At 33.5% G+C, this 16,540-nt stretch overlaps 1 protein-coding gene across 4 annotated transcripts in view; it reads left to right on the forward strand.

Moving 5' to 3' along the window:
- Window positions 1-16,182, forward strand: part of PTBP2 (polypyrimidine tract binding protein 2) — an 83,432-nt gene extending 67,250 nt beyond the window's left edge. Inside the window, exons 9-14 of one of the 4 annotated variants that reach the window (XM_067726985.1) lie at window positions 1,849-2,003; window positions 3,471-3,504; window positions 3,923-4,015; window positions 11,197-11,413; window positions 11,515-11,592; window positions 11,760-16,182. In XM_067726985.1, coding sequence (XP_067583086.1) covers window positions 1,849-2,003; window positions 3,471-3,504; window positions 3,923-4,015; window positions 11,197-11,413; window positions 11,515-11,592; window positions 11,760-11,892 — 710 coding nt within the window. In that variant the 3' untranslated portion in view covers window positions 11,893-16,182. The remainder of the gene's footprint in view (window positions 1-1,848; window positions 2,004-3,470; window positions 3,505-3,922; window positions 4,016-11,196; window positions 11,414-11,514; window positions 11,593-11,759) is intronic. The other 3 variants (XM_067726986.1, XM_067726987.1, XM_067726988.1) reach the window with 3 other exon arrangements.
- Window positions 16,183-16,540: the final 358 nt, after the last annotated feature.

A 16,540-nucleotide genomic window follows, 5' to 3' on the forward strand; every position in this document is an offset into this window, starting at 1 on the left:
TTTGGAATCTAACTACATGTCTAATAAGAGTATGCAAGATCAAAATGACTGTGAGTACATACCTAGGAAGTAGGAATGTATCTTACAGTGGCAGCATTTTAAGATATCCATTGAATGTTAAATGGAAACAGCCTATCAAATGTAATGAGAGCTATTATATTTAACATTGAGAAGTTAGTAATACCATAGAATAGTTAAAGTGGTGGATCCTAAAAGGCACTAAAGTCTATTATGCATGAGTAATTATTAGACGTGAGAAGTTTCTGTTTTAAAATTAGATCCTTATTTCTGGATTTACTTTAAAAATGAAATTTGCGAGTAGATACAACACGATTGGCCATGAGTTAATAATTGGTAAACAGTTGTGGATACATGGGGCTCATTATTCTAGTCTCTCTACTTTTGTATATGTTGGAAAATTTCCAAAACAAAAAGTAAAATCTAAAAAATAAAAGAGGAGAAATAAGAAAAAAAGATGGGGAGGAGGGAATCCGCAAAAATGGTATGTGGAGTGGTGGTGTGGGGGACTGTAAAATAAACTCATACAGAGCAAGAATGTAAGTGAGAAACACCGTTCTACTTGATGGGGGAGGTACTCAGAAAAGATAAAAGGAGATTGGGAGGGAAAAATTTTGTAAGTCAAAAACTAAAGAAGTTAAGAATTGTCAGTCTTCAAGAGCTGTTCACCCTGCCAATGAAAGGTCATAGTTTCTGTAAAGTAAAAAGATAAACAAACTTGGCTAAAAGAGTAACGTCTGAAACCAGAGGTAACAGCACATCCTTATGACATGTACAAGAAAGCTGGAAAGAGAAAAGAAGAAATAAAACATGAACTTATGGGACAACAGTACTAAGGGCCAGTTCTACCCAGGTACGTCATGAATTAACTTCATGTAGGTTGAATGTTTGTCGCCTTTATCATGAGAAGGAAAAAAAAGAACATATAACTCATTTCTTTAGTGAACTAATATTTATTGAGAAATAAGCTGGTATGTAAGAATTTAAGGGATGAAAGGAATCCAAGTTTATTGATAATTGAAATACGGATAAAGATGCTGAGACAAAGGGAATTCCATGGAATAAATGAAGAATCCTGAAGATGACAGAACAACAGTAAGACTGGAAAGCAGAACAGTAGAAATAAGAAGGAAATGTTAAAACTGGTAGGTAAAGGATAGGAAAATATTGAAAGAGAAAGCTTGTGTGATAATAGAGACTTTTTCTCATTCTTTCTGCGGGGGAAGTGTTGTAATTGAGAAACTTGTGTTATACCTATTTGAGTGTGGAATTAAGGAAAACAGATTATGGTAAGATTTTCTTTAGGTCACTTGAATTAATTAAATAATGATGTTCAGGGTGATTTTGTCTCTAAAAGTGAAGGACTTACTATATATGTTTTGTAAGCTGTAATTATTTGTCTAATTTCAAGCACGTTTATAAAGAAGGTAGCACTTGTATAAAAAAGTGAGTTACTGTTATGTTGAAGATGATTTTTTTTTAGATTTGGCTCCTCACTATGAACCATGGAAGTGAATTTTTCAAGTCTCTGACTTGGAGGTATATTCTTTATGCTGTGTTTGCTTTTCCATAGGAAATGGAATGTTGTATATTTAATTTTTTTTAACATAATACAGGTATGTACCTTAGTTCTAATATTTAATGATTTCATTGAAACCAATTAATTTTATCTACTACTTATCAGCAACTAATTTTTCTAAATGTTATAAAAATTAACTTTCAGGAACCATTTGGAACGGTCAGCCCTAAGCCGTGCAGCCATCGTGCTTAAATTGGTTTTTGTAAACGACTTGTGTGTGTTTCGTAAAATATGCTTTATTTTAAAATTAGGGCTTCCTGTTGCAGCTGTTCCAGGAGCTCTGAGTCCTTTGGCTATTCCAAATGCTGCTGCAGCAGCTGCTGCAGCTGCTGCTGGCCGAGTGGGTATGCCTGGAGTCTCAGCTGGTGGCAATACAGTCCTGTTGGTTAGCAATTTAAATGAAGAGGTTAGTAAAATAATTTTCTAGTGTTTATTTTTTACCTCCATTTCATTTGTGAAAGTTTTTCATGTTTATTTCATTTTGCACTTGCCTTTCTTTTTATGTACATTCATTAGTCAAAGTATTTTCTGTGTGTTTCTACTTCCGAATAAAATCTATGTACTTGTTTAGGTAATACTTTATTTCCGTAGACAGTCATATCTCTTTTTTTATATATATATATATATATATATTTTAACCTAACTACCTATTTTTCCTAAGAAAAATATGGTGAAGTACTGTAGTTTGGCTTTTTATCTTTTTGTTGTTCTCAAAAGGCAAATGTGATCTAATTTGCAGATGTAACTGTAAAACAATTTTGCTCTTTGCCTTTTCTAATTATTTGCTTGTTCATTTCATGCTTATGTGTCATTGCATTTTTTTAAATCTTATTTTATGTGAACTACTCTAATACATTTTTCTTTGAAGGTTCTTCCAAAGATCTTGACGAGGCACTCTTCCAGTCTTTCTTAGTAATTTTTTCTTTGCAGTTATTAGTCATTGTCTTCTAAAAATATTTTTCAACTTTACCCCTCCCTGAACCCCTCCCACCCCCTTAAATAAAGTTTATTGCTGAGTTATTTTCTTTAGTTGTACATTTTATGTCTGGTATATTTTATTTTGATTGCTATGGAAGCTGGTATGAAATGTGGGAAGCTCAATGTATCAGTTTATGATGTCTAATTTGAATATTTCATTTTTAATTGGCCTCTGTTAATATGAACATTAAGCTATTTTATCATTTAGTACTATTGTCATCCATAGTTCTGCATGCTAAAATGTTTGAATCAGAGTGCCTTTGTTTTTCTCTTAAGAATTTTGCCTGCATTTCATAACCAGCCATGCTTATGCAGTTAAAGTTCAAAGTTTAAAATTCCTGTGCATGCTTTCCTTCCCTATGTTGAGATGAAATGCTGTAATTTACTCTTTGATATAGATGTACTTTACCCATATTTGTCTTGGATGACTACATTTTACTCAGTTTTTCTTGTACAGTACATAAACCAACCATTTTCTGACCAAATCCTGCATTTCCTATGTACTGACCTATATTTTATTTTTTTTTTGTTCCCCAATTCCTTATTTTTTTCTTCTGCATTGCTGTTTCCCTTCCCCATTTCATCCTTTTCCCTGTGTGTTCACCTTCCCTTTCCTTGTCTTTTCCCAAATGCCCATTCCCTTCCCTGTCTTATCCTTTATTTTCCTTGTCCTTGTCTTCATCCCCTGTCTCCATTCCCTGTGTTCATGCTTCTGTGCTTGAACAAATGTTCCTCGGACCAACTTGCCCCAATTAACCGCCTTGAACCATGATCCATGACCACCTCACCATTCTGCGGGAACCACCCTTCGTTATGGATGATCTGTTCATCTCCGCTCTTCCTCGACTCTTCTCTCTTCTTGTCTTACGCTGCTTGCTCTTCTCTCCTTCTAAAGATGGTTACGCCCCAAAGTCTGTTTACCCTCTTCGGTATGTTATTGTTAGCACTATACTTTTATTATTGATTTGATTTTTGTTTCACCTTAATTCTTATTTGTAGCTAGCACTTTGGCTTAAAGTTGAATAGTAAATCTTTTGCTATTTTTCTTTGCTATTTAAAACTCTCCATAGACACAAAATTTGTTTTAATGCATGCTGGTTTATTTTGCATGATCTTTAATTTAATATCATTCACATAGCTTTGAGGGTTTATCAGAGATTATTCTTTTCAAAATTCACTGTTCAAAATCTTGATCTTCTTTATTCATTTGTGAGAATGATGAGTTTGAATGAGTGATCATGTTGATGTCTGAATGTTTCATTAATATGTCAGAAAGATAATATTTAGCTGACTTGCACGTAAAATTAATTCCATTTTTGGATTACCTCTCTGTGGCTCTAAAATAAGGTGTTTATGGAGATGTGCAGCGTGTGAAGATTTTGTACAACAAGAAAGACAGTGCTCTAATACAGATGGCTGATGGAAACCAATCACAACTGGGTAAGATTAAATTATATGTTATCTATACATCTTCAAATCTGATTTCAAATATATAATCTAAACCTGTGAATATAAACAAACTCTTTATGTTAGTAAGAAGCCATTTATTAATAGCCAGGGTTCAAAATGTCATGTTAATTTTCATATTTTAACATGAATAGTTGTACATGATGAACATATTTGTATTTTTCTGCTGTCCTCTTAACCATTTCTTGTGTGGAGTCTAAGGAAGAAATGTTTTGGCTTCAAAATTACAATAACAATTTCACATAAGAATTATGACATACATATTAAAGATCCTTAGTGTTTTTCATTCCTGGATACTCCTTGTAATCAAAGTTAACAGTTCATATAGTCCACGGAATCCTGATTAACGCTGTGTTATTTTAATTCTTCTAAAGTCATTTGCAAGTATTTAACTAAACTTAGTAAAGAGTCACATGGGAAATGTATTTTAGAGATACCAGGTTCTTACAAAATGAAAAATTTACACCAAATATCCCACTGTTAATCCTTTTTGAAATCTTAAAATGTACTTCAGACAAGTTACACTTATACTATTAGATAAATAATTGATGACTTAATTAACATCTCGTTTGAATTCATGCACAAAGCCAAATCACATAAATCTAGAATGTAGCTGCATATTCATGGTGTGATTGACTGTAAAGTCAATATGTTCTTAGCTTATAATTCTGTTAGTTGAGATTTGGCGATGATGGTACTTTAGATTGGGTGTACTCACGTTATTAATTTTGAAATTTGCCATTTTTGGGGTAAAAACTAGTGTATTTTTGCTATTATATCCAGTGAGACTCACAAACTAAGAACATGATGAACTAGACCTTTTAGCCTTTGGAGTCAGAAGTAAGTTTGAAATTCTGTGTTTCTTACCAGCTATTATCCATCTTTAGTGGAAGTTATATAAAAGTGCTGATGATGTCATAGATGCTAATTAAATATTTTCTTCTTCCTCTGCTTGTGTACACTTCTGTACTCTGGTGGGTGTAGTCATTGCCGTTGTTTTTATAAACTTTGCAAGTAGCATTTTACAGTTTTTGTTTCATAGTTGACAAAGCATTCTTAAATGTTTGATTTTCTTCCTCATTGTGTGAGCTGTGGGTGGCATTACCCTCATGTAAATAAAGGATACGCAATCATTACGGTTGAGAAGTACCTGAGGTAGAATTTAACCAAATGTTTCACGATATTTTTAGTTTTGTTTTATGTAAGGACTAGATAACTGATAATTTAATTTTTGCTATACTTGTATTAGTCTGTTTGGGCTGCCATAACAAAATACCACAGACTGAGTGGCTAAAACAACAGAAATTTATTTTCTTATAGTTCTGGAGGCCAGTAGTTAGGTGCCAATAGATTTGGTTTCTGGTGAGGACTTTCTTCCTGGCTTTCAGACAGCTCCATTCTCCATATGTCCTCACATGGCCTTTCCTCTGAGCCTTTTCTCAGCCTCTGAGGCTCTGATTTCTCTTCCTGTACTTATAAGGACACCAGTCTTATTGGATTAGGGCCTCACCCATGTGACCTCATTTAACCTAAATTACCTCCTTAAAGGCCCTGCCTCCAGGTAGTCACATTGAGGGATTAAAGCTTCCATATATCACTTTTGGGAGAATACAGTTCAGTGCCTAACAATACTTAACATTGATAAATCTTTTACCCCTAATTTTTATAAAATTTTTTTACTAAAGCTTTGACTTACTAATAGCATGATTTATAGGTTTCAAACTATATGTAGTGGCAAATAATTTATTATTTCTCATTGCTGCCAGGTTAGATTTTGCTTTCTTGAAGTATATGTCCATAAAAATATGTACTTGCACCTTTAATGCCTTTATAGCACACACACAAACACACAAATCCTATACAAAACTAGGGTGCGCTATTGAAAAAAATAAGTGAAATTTTTTTAAATGTAGTATGCTTTTTTTATGGGCTCTGTTCTCATTCTTTTTGGTTTTCATGGGACTCTGTTTGGAAATACTCATTGTTTTATAATATAGGCAGATGTTTTTATGCTCAGGAAGTAGTATGGGAGAAATAAACGGCAAGGTATAGTCAGTAGTATACAAGTGTGAATGGGATTGTTGCAAATCTTAGAGGCCATGTTAAATCATTTTAGACTAGAGTTTTAAAATTTGCAAACATTAAGATGTTTCAATTTCTACCATAACCTATTTAATTGATACTGGAATTTTCTTAAATTGGATATTTTAGGAATAATATAATTTGTAAATTATGTTTTGAAGTAGTGTACTGATCTTCAGCGATTAAAGTAAATGAGTTCTAAGGAAATGTCAAAGAGTAGTTCCTTGTTAAAATAATTATCTTGTTTCTCCAATTCATATTTTCAAGAACTACTTATAAGAAAGCCTCAACTGTTCTTATTTAATATGTAGCTGCCATCTCAAAAGTAAACTTACTTCTTCTTTAACTACTGAATTATATCTAGCGAAGTGTGCTGTAAAGGGAGTAGGAATCATGTAACTCTGGTGTTGTGATATTTGAGCAGTTTTTAAGTATGTGTATATATTGGCTTTCACTTCTTCATTACTGTGAGTAATGGAGAACTCTAAGTCGCACTTTGAGGTATTGCTGGTCTCATAGAAGGGAGCTCTCAACAGACCTTCCCCCAAAAAAACAGTCAAAAGAAAGGAGGGAAAAATAGCAAATGATATGGAGAAAATGGGGGAAAATAGAAATTTGAAAGTAATGATAGAATCAAGTCCAGATGTATCAACAGTAACAACAGATGTAAAGGAGTAAATTCATCAATTAAAAGACAGATTTGATTTTTTAAAAGCCACCTATTTACAAGAGATGTGAGGTGCAAAGATGTAGAAAGATTGAAAGTAAAGGGATATAAAAAGGATAATTGACAGGTAATAAGCAAAAGAAAACTTATGTACCTATATTCATTTAAGATAAAGATTATTGATAAAAGATTTATTAGTTCACCAAGAAGATGACAAGTTTTATGTGTATGTGTGCCTAATGAAATAGCTTCAAAATGTGTAAATTATAAATGGATAGAACTGCAGGGAGAATTGAGCAAATTCACCACGATAATGGAGGTTTTTATACACCTTGCTGAATTATGTCAGGCAGAAACCCCCCCCAAAAAATCAGCAAGACGCAAATGATACAGCACAATTAGATTAACAGAATTACACATATATAGAATTAGGCATCTAATAGTTATACATCCAACACATTCTTTTTAAGTACACAAGGAATGCTTACAGAAAGTGATCACAAACTAAACTATAAAGCAAGCTTCAGTAAATTTCAGAGAGTAAGTATCATACAGACCAAATTCTCTGACTACTGCGCAGTTAAGTTAAAGAGTTAATAACAGAAAGATACATTTAAAATCTCCAGGTATCTGGAAATTGAAAAATAATTCCAATATCTCATGTCTCAAAGAAGTTATTTTAATGGGAATTTTAAAATATGTAAAATTAAATGGTAATAAAAGTACTGTACATATTAGTATGTGTGGTACAGTGAAAGTGATGTTTTACAGAATGTTTTAACTGTTAAGAATAATGGTATAGGGACTTCCCTGCTGGCACAGTGGTTAAGAATCCACCTTCCTGGGCTTTCCTGGTGGCACAGTGGTTAAAAATCTGCCTGCCAATTCAGGAGACACAGATTCAAGCCCTGGTCCAGGAAGATCCCACGTGCTGAGGAGCAACTAAGCCCGTTCGCCCTAGAGCCCGTGCTCTGCAACAAGAGAAGCCACCACAATGAGAAGCCTGTGCACTGCAGCGAAGATACTGCCCCCACTCGCTCCAACTAGAGAAAGCCCGCATGCAGCAACAAAGACCCAATGCAGCCAAAAATAAATAAATAAATTTATAAGAAAAAAGAACCCGCCTGCCAATGCAGGGGACACGGGTTTGAGCCCTGGTCTGGGAAGATCCCACATGCCGGGGAACAACTGAGCCCATGCGCCACAACTATTGAGCCTGCGCTCTAGAGCCTGTGAGCCACAACTACTGAGCCCACATACCACAACTACTGAAGCCTGCATGCCTAGAGTCCATGCTCTGCAACAAGACACTGCAATGAGAAGCCTGCGCACCGCAACAAAGAGCGCCCTGCTCGCCGCAACTTGAGAAAGCCCGCACACGGCAACGAAGACCCAACACAGCCAATAAGTAAATAAATAATTTAGAAAAAAAAAGAATAATGGCATAAACCCAAGGAAAAGAGATAATAAAGACAAGACTAGAAATCAATGGTATAGAAGACAGTTGAGAGAAAAAAAAAATAAAGCTAAAAGTTGGGTCCTTTGACAAGACTAATAAACAAGTGGATATCAAGATTCATTTTTTTTTTAAATGGGAGAGGCAACACTATTTTTAATTATAAAGGGGATAATTATTGATATAGTTCTAGTTCCACATTATGTAAACTACGTATTTTTTTTTACCATCTTTTAATTTCTCGTTATTCATTACTATTTTCAGAGATAAAGGGAGAGGTAGAAAATAATACTCAACCAAAAATGACGTTTCCACTATGCAGCATTGACTTTTTTCTTCTTGATCATTGATTGCTTTGTTCATTGATGCCATATTTCTTGGAACAGATTTCAAGATATTAGAGTCCTGTTATTTAAACTTGATTCATTTAAAATTTTTCTAATCATTTCCTTCTGCTTTGTTTAATCAATATATATACCTCCATTTTTGACGAGCTTTTTATTGTTTAATACCCTTAAAAGCCCCAGTATTCTATTTACCCCTTTCCTTAACCCCCATCCAGTTTAAATTTACTCACATCCTTTTATCAGCAATCAGCTGACTAGAATCTCCCGTATTACGTGGTTACTTTCTGAGTTAGCTGTTTGGTTATTTTGCTTTATTTTTGACCCCATTTCTCTATCATCCATCTCCTCTTGGTGCAGTTACTTACTATGCCTAGGACCTCTTGTTATTTGTGCCCTTCAGTATCTCAAAGCTCAACTGTTTGTGTAGTATTTTTATAACTTCTCAAAAGCTGCACTAATACACCTTTTCTTATGACAACCTTAGTCTACTTCTTTATGCCACTTTATTCCCAAAACTCATTCCTTATAACACATATTGTATGAGGTAATAGCTAATAGCACTTTATCATAAGCAAAGTTCTGTTCACTTAAAACAACAAAATTAATAGAACCTTAAAAATATTTTATAATTCAAGTAAGCTTTATTATAAAAGGAGTTTACATACCATCACTATGGATAATTGAGTTGATTTTATAAGTATACGCGAAATACAGTGTAAGGAAGTTAAGGCCTGACAGCTTATTTTTTTTATTAGCCTCAGTTGAAAATCTAAGAAAAAACTATTACAAATGTATAACACTGCAGTAAATCAGGAAGAGTAAACTTTTTTTTCCTTCCAGTTTTACAGTTATACAGCACTGTGTAAGAGGTACAGCATTAATGATTTGATTTGTATACATCATGAGTTGATTATCACAGTAAATTTAGTGAACATCCATCATCTCATATAGTTATAAAAGAAATAGAAAAATTTTTTGTGTTATGAGAACTCCTAGGGTTTAGTCTCTTAACTTTCATGTATAACATACAGCAGTGTTAAAATTATGTTTATCATGTTGTACACTACATCCTTAGTATTTATCTTATAACTGGAATAGTAAACTTATTTTTACAAATTAGGGAAGCTATAAATGAAAAAGATTTTTTGGAATGGTACCTTATACTTCTATAGCATTTTCCTTTTCAGACCTGTTTTATATTTAACTGGTTTATTCTATACAAGTAAGTATGACAAGATGCATGGATTTAACAAATTCCGGGTATCTCCTGTGTCAGACTGTGTACTGTAGTATACTAATCAAATTAAAACATTTGAGAGTAGGGATTTTATTCTCAATTTCCTGCTCTTCCATATTGCCTTTACCTCTCTGTTTAATACTCTAATACTTTGATTTGAGTAGTCAAATAGACCTTCAATATGACTTATGACGTGGTTTTCTTCAGTTGTGACTAGTGAATAAAACATAAAACGTATAACTGTTCTCTAATCTCAGACCAGTTCTTTTAGTTGAAAAGTAACCCAACTGCTGCCTCAAGAAGTAGCTATGTGATGTTCTGTGTTTAGGCACTGTGCTGTGTGCTGTGGGGAGAGACACTGGTTCCTGCTTTCATGTATCTTACAGTATGAAGGAGGATATAAATAATTAAAATGTAATGAATTTATGAAAATAAATAAAGGGTACTGCATGGGGGAGTATCTAGTGAGGTTCTGAACCTTTTCTAGATGATGAAGAAAAGGCCCTCTTGAGGAAGTAATACTAAAGGATAAATAGATTAGGAGGGATAGTGAAGGAGATAGGAAATTGTTATAAATAGAAAAGCATGCACACGGGGCTAAAGGTAAAAAAACTAGTGTTTAAGAAAATACGTTTTGTACACCTGGAACATTAAGTACAAGGAATACAGTACTAAGATACTGTAGGTTCCATGAGGAGGGCTAGGATGGTTCTTGTCTTACCACTTGATTCTCAGCATTAACAAAGTGGTTAGTATTGTATATCATCAATAAATGTTTTTTCAGGGATGCTTGATAGAGATGTTAGGGTCAGACTGAGAAAGGCGCATAAGCCATGTTAAAGAGTAAGTTTAGACTTTATCCCTAAGGGTTTTAAGCAGGTAGTGACATAGATTTGTATAGAATGGATTGGAGAAAAGTAGAGAAAAATCCAACAAGACAAATTAGGAGACTGACTGAGTTATCCAGATAAAAAAAATAATGGCAGTGAAAAGTGTAGAAATGGAAGATGAATTTGAGAGTAATTAAGAGGATGGGTATGGTAGGACTTGGCAATTAGGACATAGATCAGCAGGGAGAAAATGTTACAGATGAGTACTAAGTTTCTTTCTTGGGCATTTAGCAGGACTGTCAAGGAAGAGAGAGACTCACATTTTGGATTTTCGTTCTATAAAAGAAGCTGGCTTTTTTGCCTCAGTGCCTTGTCTAGTGCAAATGAACTTGTTTTGTCACCAGTGGCTGTTGTAAATTCATGATTTATTTTAAAATCATAACAGAATTCAGATATTTCAACTTTTCTAAAATGAGAATTATTTTTGCTTTGAACCTTGATACTGTTTTTTAATAGGCATTCTTCCCCTTTATAGCCATGAATCATCTTAATGGACAGAAGATGTATGGGAAAATTATTCGTGTTACTCTGTCTAAACATCAGACTGTACAACTACCTCGAGAGGGACTTGATGATCAAGGGCTAACAAAAGATTTTGGTAATTCCCCACTGCATCGTTTCAAGAAACCTGGATCCAAAAATTTTCAGAACATTTTTCCTCCTTCTGCAACCCTTCACCTATCCAATATCCCGTAAGTATTAAAGCTGGAGTAGTTTATTAAGGATATACATTTTAGGAAGAAAATATAAACATTTTTTATTAATTGTTACTCTTTTTCTCTAATTTTCCCAGTCCTTCAGTAGCAGAAGAGGATCTACGAACACTGTTTGCTAACACTGGGGGCACTGTGAAAGCATTTAAGTTTTTTCAGTAAGCAAGCTTTCTTGTCTTTAAATTAGTGACTTGATAGAAGTAAAAGTTTTCTTCAAGTAGTTCTTTTTGTTTCTAGACGTCTTTGATTCTGGAATGGGCAAAAGTTAAGTATTTAAGCCCTTCCTAATTTTTATGAAGTATCTAATTTCATACTTTTGTTTCAGAAGAGATCACAAAATGGCTCTTCTTCAGATGGCAACAGTGGAAGAAGCTATTCAGGCCTTGATTGATCTTCATAATTATAACCTTGGTGAAAACCATCATCTGAGAGTGTCTTTCTCCAAGTCAACAATTTAAAAAAGGGGAGATGAAGATTGGCGATGAATCACATTGTTTGGTGTCAACACCTATTGACTGTTCAGAAAAGTGGGGACCAGAGTTTGATTTTTTTTGTTGTTTTCTTTTTTCTTTTCTTTTTTCCCATGCTGTTATCATTCCTTGGTTATAAAAAGAAATGGCATATGTAAAGGCAGAGTTATTAACTGCTCTTTTTCATCTGTTCTGTAGAGAAGCCATTTTTATTGTCTGTTTAAAATTTTAATTTTACTTTCCTTTTTCAACTTAGTTGACATACGTGCCTTAAAAAGGAAAACTAGTGTTGCTATTGTGCATTTACTAGAAGAAAGGAATTGGTTGTCTAGGGCACATTGTTAAATGGGAATTAACAATATGTTTAGGCAGGGGTGTGTAAAAAGGGTTAAGTTTTTGTTTCTCCTGCTTGGAACTTATTTTGAATTATTGGCTTGTCACATTTCTTTCTATTTAATCAAATAAGATACATAATACTGAAAGAATAAAGCAGTATTTTTTTAGTTTTTACTACCTTAGGCTTTATTGCTTTAAAAAAAAACATTGGCCTTTTGTATCTCACAATTCTGGTCTAGATTCAGTTATGAATGTAGGCATTAGTTAAAATTAACAAGATGCAGAGTATTAATTTCTTAAGACAACAAAGTGATTTCTGTAAGTTTGAGCCCTACGTGGAAAGCATTGTGGAATCTTAACCTTTTTGTACACACTCTTGTGGGACGTATCATATAAATGTCAGCACTAAGTAACGTCTTGTTTGTGGCTGAATATTTTTCGTAGATGTTTTTGAAGTTGACATGATTTATGTGCATTTAAATATATATTGCCATCCTTAGTTTGTAATTAAGATTTGGAATACGGTTGTGGATTTCTGAGCATGTGCAGACTGGTCTAGCTAGTTCAGGAACTGGTGCATGTATTTTTCAAAGATAAAAGAAAGTGTACTGCGAAAATTTGCAGGAAGATTAATTTTGTGGCAGTTTTCTAAAACTGACAACCAGGTGGGACCAAAGTTTATGTGCCTTTAGTCTTAATTTACCTTGCATTGTAATATTCAGTTTTAATAAATCTTCAAAATATTTTGTATTTAGGAATAGATCTGACTTTGACTTTAATAAAAACATGGCTCAGAATCTACAGGTCAAATTAATTTGAACAGTTCTTGTCAATCTGAATTGTTGATTCTGTTTAAATGACCAATACTTTTTCAAATTGATGTACTTAGTTTCAAGGTTCATAGATTCTGTTATCTATGTAGACAGAATGGTCATGTATATTTTCTATTAGTTGAGTTTTTACATCTTTAGAAATGTAAAATTCAGTATAGTTTGAAAGCGGCACAATTAAAAATTAATTTTCTAACAAAGTTGGGAGGTTTGATGGTTGTTTAATTTCCTTTTGTGTGTACTCTGCTTACCTCTGTAGCATGCTCAATAAACACTTCTGTAGCTCTGTATTCACCTTTTCTGTCTTTCTCTGCTGCCTTTTCTCTCTCTTCTTCTTTGTTTTCACTCCACTGTGCTTCTGAATTCATGTTTATTCTCTGCCAGGGTGGGAAAGGAATAATAATATTACAATTCTATGGCTTTATACCATAAATAAATCTAGATGCTGTGAAAATATACCAGCTGGTTTTTTTTTAATTTGAAAGATGGTAACTGCTTTTCAGGAGGACACATATTAAACATTTCCCACCCTGTTATAATCTACTGCTTTAAAGACATAACTTTTATTGTATCTTGTTAATTCTTTCTATCTCTTTTGTTGTTGTTGTTTTTTTTCCAGTAGATTTATGCACTAATAGATCTTTTGGATTTGCCATGCTCTCTTGCTGCAGTTTCATCTTTCATCTTTTGTGTCTGCTAAAGATTTCCTACCTTGTGAGTTTTAACAAAGGGTACTTGATGTTACTGGGAAGAAACAGTATACCATCTGCTTTTGCCTTGGGTGGGAAGGAAGATACACATTCAGGTATTTAAAAGTTTAAGGGGTAGTATGTGATGTTACGCTTTTCACTTTTTAAAGGGTTTCGATTAGGGTGCTATTTGTAGTACTCAATATTTTGGGGGGTCACCTTTTTTTTAAACAGGCATTTTGGTGTCTGATAACTTTGTTATACATGTTCCTTAAGTTTGTTCTGACAATTATGCAATACTCATACATTAGGAAAGTTAAAAACAAATGAAGGCGTATGCAGTTCATTTAAGTCTGCTTTATTAATACAATAATTCAGTCACTTCCGAGAAAGAAAGAATATAGTAAATAATTGTTTACATTTGGGTCGACATGGGGGGTGATTTGGAAGCTAAGTTATCTCAATTTTTTTTTTCTTAAAATAGCACTGTAGTACAGAAGAACTCTAGCAACAGCACATGAGCCTAAAAAGTCTGTAAAAAACCCATAATATGAATGAATAGTAATCGAACAGAAGTTTTTCTCAGTATTGGGTGGTAGTTGAAATATCTGAAAGTAGGTGCTATATCTGTTTTTCAGGTAGTTCCTTGTGGATGGGATTGGCTTGGAAGAAGAAACAGAAGTTCTGAGATGTTTGTGGGAACTGGGGTTGCTCCAATTACTGAGCTAAGGAGTTCCCAGTATTTCTGATGGAGGAGTGACCAGAAACCCAAGTTTTTCCTGCCTAGGGAGTGTCAGATTCCTCAGTCTTTTAGGGTGCACTCCAGTGCAACCTTCCTTCCAAAGCAAAAGCCAGTGAAGTGAGAATTTTGACATTTTGGAGTGCTTTATTTTCGTACATTATTTTAACCCAGTCCTCAGCATATAGTAAATTGTTTAATTAGGTGAAAATAATAGCTTTGTCATCATTATTATTACCACCATATGCCTCAGTCTTCTCTCTCAAGCGAGCTAGCTAACTGTGAAGTGTTCTTAAGATGCAGCTGCTTTTTAATAGAGGTCTTACCTTGAATATTAAGAAAGATAACTTGATTATTTTTTCCTACAACTGAGAAACTGATTTTTTGACATTAAGATTTATTTTGGAAAATGGGTTTCAAAATACCTACTTACGGAATGGATTCATAAAGTTTACATTTAATGTTAGAAATCTAATTTAATATTTGAAAGCAGCTAAGAACACCCTGGCTTAACCAGGACTAAGGAATCATTATATTTAGTTACATTAGGGATATATTAACACTTTTGAGGCATTTAAAGTTCAAAATATAAGGTTAGTATAATCAGATTGTGGTAATTGGTTATTTCTATTTTTGGATCAACATATAGTTAGCAGAAAAGGACAAGTTACTTTTCTAAGCCTCAGTATCCCTTGTGTATGGGAAATGTAGGCAGTACTGCTCTTCCCACCTCACAGGGTACTGTGAAACTCAAATAGTAGGAATGCAGAAATGCTATGCAATTGATAAATTGCTATGTAGAAGGAAAAGTTGCAATGTCAGTTTCATGTCTGCCAGATCTTAGTTATCATCTACAATAAATAATACCCCGATATCTCTTTGCTACAGAGGACTTTTTTTAAAGTTTTTAACTGATAACATCTGCTAAAGCAAAAAGATGTAGAATGCAAGTCTATAATGCATCCCAAAGCCAAATGAAAGGAGAGTCTGGATTTAGCCTTGTATTTTCTGTTTGAACTATTAGATAGCCTAGTAACACAACACAGATACATATTTAATTATGGACTCCATTTAAAAATGAGATTTTCTGTGTATATACCTTTAAAGGTTGCTGTGAAACAGAGGTAATTTTAACAAAGTCTTTGGAGAATATGAAAAGAAAAGACATTCTCATGAGTAGCTTGGGACTTTAAACAATATTTCCTCACTGCCTTAATATTTTTAAATAGAGCAAAAATCTGAAAATGTGTTTTCATTCAGGAGGAAAGGGTATGGAACTGTTTAGTGAAATTGAACATACATAGGTTTCTATTTTGGCTAAATATTTGTTTCAAGAAAATCTGTTGGTAAGAATTCAGTAGAAAATCTCAGTTTTAAGCCAGAGTATTAGGATATGTGTACCAATTATCAAAACCCTTAATTTTGGAGTTATTCTTTATTCTCCTAAGTATACTTATTCCCTTTATCTTTTTTTGTTTTAGATTTTGCCAATAAAGTATTAATGTTAAAAGTCAAGTGTCAGATTGCCCACATTAAGGACAAAATGAAGTGTTCAGATACGCAGAAAAATACAAAGAACATAAACAGCTATGCACTTACTATTTCACCACCTAATACCTTCCATACTTTGTGTAATTTTAATATATGACTTAAAAGAAATAAAACATTACAGATTGAACTGACATCCTTTATGTACTCTCCCTGATCTTAGCCCCTGTATATCCCTTCTCCACAGGTAATCGTTACATTGAATTTAGTATGTTTTAAGTTCAGTGGTGGTTTTTCAAAGAGAATTTGTTCTGTATTCTGTAGTCTTAAGTTTTTTTGTACTTAAAAAATACTGCAAATATTTATGATGTTTATTAAATAGTATGATATTTTGTTCAACACACTTTAAAATTTTGTTAAGATTAGGATGTCTGGACATTAATAATCCCTTATCAAATCTCATGACATTTAACCAATTTTAAGGTTATTAAATCAGTTCCTTTTCAATAAATACCATATGAGTTGTTTGAGTCTCAAGTTTTTCCTAAGGCAAA

This window comes from Pseudorca crassidens, chromosome 2 (genome assembly GCF_039906515.1).
Source record: "Pseudorca crassidens isolate mPseCra1 chromosome 2, mPseCra1.hap1, whole genome shotgun sequence".
Taxonomy (NCBI): domain Eukaryota; kingdom Metazoa; phylum Chordata; class Mammalia; order Artiodactyla; family Delphinidae; genus Pseudorca; species Pseudorca crassidens.